The 3,703-nt window shown below is 45.9% G+C and overlaps 1 protein-coding gene across 1 annotated transcript; it reads left to right on the forward strand.

Annotated features, from left to right (window-relative positions):
• Nucleotides 1-1,631: 1,631 nt before the first annotated feature.
• DFJ58DRAFT_736731 (uncharacterized protein) lies at nt 1,632-2,266 on the forward strand (the record flags this gene model as incomplete). Its single annotated transcript, XM_041386838.1, has 2 exons — nt 1,632-2,152; nt 2,200-2,266. The coding sequence occupies 2 exons, from the start codon at nt 1,632-1,634 to the stop codon at nt 2,264-2,266; spliced, it is 588 nt and encodes a 195-aa protein (XP_041235508.1).
• Nucleotides 2,267-3,703: the final 1,437 nt, after the last annotated feature.

Below are 3,703 nucleotides of genomic sequence, written 5' to 3' on the forward strand. Positions count from 1 at the left end.
GCATTTTCATCTGAGAGATGCTTCCTGGCTGAAGCTGTTAGATGGATGTTACCGACCCTGGCTGCCAAGGCGCCATCTGTGACATGGGTGGGTGCACTCTTTGATTATACTGGCAATTACATTGATATGATTTATTTAACAGATATGCAAGGCCTCATTGAACCATCTATTCTGCTTGATCTGTGGTTTCTCTTGCCGCCGATCTGGATGCCCTTCATCTGGATGAAGAACTGCTTTTGGTTCTGAAGTCATCTGCCAAGCTGAGGGGCCTATGCAAAGAATTGGCCAAAGGTTTTCATGAGAAGTTCCACAAAAATGTAGATCCAAGTACCCGGGGTTGTCGCACATGCTATCATCAGGCCGAAGATTCCAAGTGTGTCAGGTATTGGACTGTTGAGCCCAGTTATCGCTCGGAAATCCATGGGAAGGTTGTCATGCCTTATCCTGCCAACGATCCTGATCGACTTCCTCCCACAGGGAAGGTAAGGATTTTGACATCAATGTTCCTGCTTGTCCTGAAATTATTTTATCTTAGGGTGTGGCGGTCCATACCGACTATATTCCTCTAATGGACTTGGGGTTGAGAAAGATTTCTTGCTGTGCAGATGTTCTAGCATGCTGTGGTTGGGACGTCACCCTGTTGGTTGATGCCAGCTCGCCCAATACTGTGTTGGCAGGAGTTTCCTTTGACACATTTTCTTATGAGGACTTTCAGAAGATCCATTATGAATCCTCTGCCGGAAAGGAAACCAAAGCCATCAAACGGGGCAGCCAGTTCCGCCAATTTGAATGGAGTAAGATGCATCTAGTAGGCTCCAGGAAACCTACTGGGGGCAAGCCTGGAGACACCTATACAGGCTATGCTGGTATGGAAGTGATGGATACATCCCACATCAGATTGCTCTTTACTCACGCCGCTGTGCATTTATGACATCTGTCCATCATTATCTCCAGCTGATACCTGAAATCCCAGGATGTGGAAAGGATGGTGGCTGCGACTACACCAATTTATCCTCATGTGGCCAGGGATCTTCGACAGATGTTTGAGGTGCAGATCAGCAAAAGTGCATTGCAGCTTGTCGACATTGGGGTTGACGACTTCTGAAAAGGTGAAGGAAGACATGGTAGGAATTATGAGATGAAGGAGCGGATGAAGGAAAGGTTGGAGGGTTCTTATAGGGAATTGCGATCTAGCCCACACTTCCATTGACCCTGACCCACTCTTCACGACCACCGCGTGCCTATTATTCCTTGCATTGTTCTACTCCACTGATCGTGACCACCAGCGTGTTTACACTTCCACCCACTGTTCTGGCTCATCGATTGTGTCCACCGCTTCTATCAAATTTCCGCACCCTGATCAGCTGCACCCTCAGCTGAGTTGAAGATCCTTCAACTGGAGCCCACCGCGAGGGGATCAGTCAGCACATCCACACATATCCAACTCCATTCCACTCTACTCCACTATCCGCATATCCGCTTCCCACATTTTCGCCGTATTCACATTATCGCGTTTCCGCCTATTCCGCCTTTCGCTATTCCGCCTATTCCGCGCATCCGCATATCCGCCTTTTCCGCTTTTCTGCCTAAATCGCGAAATTCGTGATTTACGCCCCCTTCGCTTTCACACCATGAACACGCCAGTAGATTCCTTTGGCATGCCTTTGCGCACCTGCAGCGCTGCTCCACGTTTTGGAGGTGACTACACCCAACTGGTCAACTTCCTGGAGTCAGTAGAACGACTCGCGCAACCACTTGGGCTGTCAGATAAGGACATCATCAAGTATGCCTTGAAGTATACTGCGCCTAACGAGAGAGAGCTGTTTCAGTACTACAAAGGTAACAACTACGAAGAGTTCGCTAATTCCGCCTTGTTCATGTACCCAGAATGTGGCATTGAGCGCCGCTATACACGCCCTACTAGCGCGCAATCCACTATTCCGCTTCCGCCCCTTGAAGCGCACCATGAAGCGCCACTCGTAGGCGCACCTCAGCAACCAGAACGCGCCTTAGATCAGCCAGCAGTTGCAGTCATGGCGCCAAGTACAACGAAACACGCGAAACCATTCCCCTTCCGCCTACTCCAGCATCGCCTACAGTGGCTCAAAAACTGTCCGCATGTTTTGACATTTTTCACTATCTATGATATTGTGTGAGAATGAACAAATTCCTCAAGGACATACTTATACCACATTGTAGTATGGCTTCAGGGCTTTTATTTGAGCCCTACACCGTGGGAATCGGCGGAGATATGGTGGAGATATAAGGCTTATAAAATGATGACTCATGTGGACAGTTTTTGAGTGTATATTAAAACTATATAAATCATTATTTATGACACCATAAAAATCATGCCACTATTATATAAATTATAAAGTGGTGTCATTATGTTATTTTATGACTATATCTAACTATATAAACCAGAATATCTCATGTATCATAGTCATAATCACCATGAAAGCCATCTCCTCTGCTCAAAGAGATAATATCCTCTCTCTGTCTTATGCTGGCCTCTCTGCTCGCCAAATTTCCTCTAGAACTGGAATATGCAAGTCCACTGTGGCCAAGTTCATCAAAGAAAGCCACCCAGACAAGGAAAACTCTTGTGGAGGACGTCCATCCAAGCTTACCTCTACTGACAAAAGGGCTATTATCCAACATATCACTACAGGAAAGGCTGATAATGCTGTCCAAGCCACCCATTATATCAATTCCACCATCACTACCCCTGTCTCTTCACAAACTGTGAGGAATGTTCTCAAGGCAGCTCATCTCAAGGCAGTAACAAAGAAGAAAAAGCCTCTTCTCTCCATCAAACATAGGCAGAGAAGACTAGCCTTTGCCTTAGCTCATCAACACTGGACTGTAGAGGACTGGAAGCATGTTATATGGTCAGATGAGACCAAAATCAATAGGATTGGGTCAGATGGGAAGGTGTATGTATGGAAAAAGAAGGGAGATGGCCTAACAGACAGAGAGGTTAATGGGACTGTCAAGTTTGGAGGAGGTTCTTTAATGGTATGGGGCTGTATGGGATGGAATGGTGTGGGAATGCTTCCTGAGGTTGAGGGGAAGATGAATGCTGAGCAGTATGTGGACATTTTAAATGACCACTTGCTGCCTAGCTTGGCAGAATCAGGGATTGATGAAGAAGATATCATTTTCCAACAGGATAATGATCCCAAGCACACATCCAGAAGAGCTAGGGAATGGTTTGAAGAACATAACATCAATGTTCTTGACTGGCCAGCACAGTCTCCTGATGTCAATGTCATTGAACATCTCTGGGGAACACTCAAGAAAAAGCTTCAAGCCTATGAAAACCCCCCTAAAGGAGTATGGGAGCTTTGGGAGAGAGTAGCAGTGGAATGGGGGAAGATCACAGCTGAGGATTGCCAGAAATTAATTGAGAGTATGCCTAGAAGGATAGAGGCAGTAATTAAAGCCAAGGGAGGTCATACAAAATACTAGAATACCTGGTTATTACTGTAAAATACTTGAGTCAAAAAACTGTCCGCATGAGTCACCATTTTGTGAGCCTTGTATCTCCACCATATCTCCACCGATTCCCACGGTGTAGGGCTCAAATGAAAGCCCTGAAGCCATACTACAATGTGGTATAAGCATGTTTTTGAGGCATTTGTTTGTTCTCACACAATATTATAGATAGTGAAAAATGCCAAAACATACGGACGGTTTTTTG

This window comes from Suillus subalutaceus (assembly GCF_016647625.1).
Source record: "Suillus subalutaceus strain FC151 chromosome Unknown DFJ58scaffold_290, whole genome shotgun sequence".
NCBI classification, from domain to species: Eukaryota; Fungi; Basidiomycota; class Agaricomycetes; order Boletales; family Suillaceae; genus Suillus; species Suillus subalutaceus.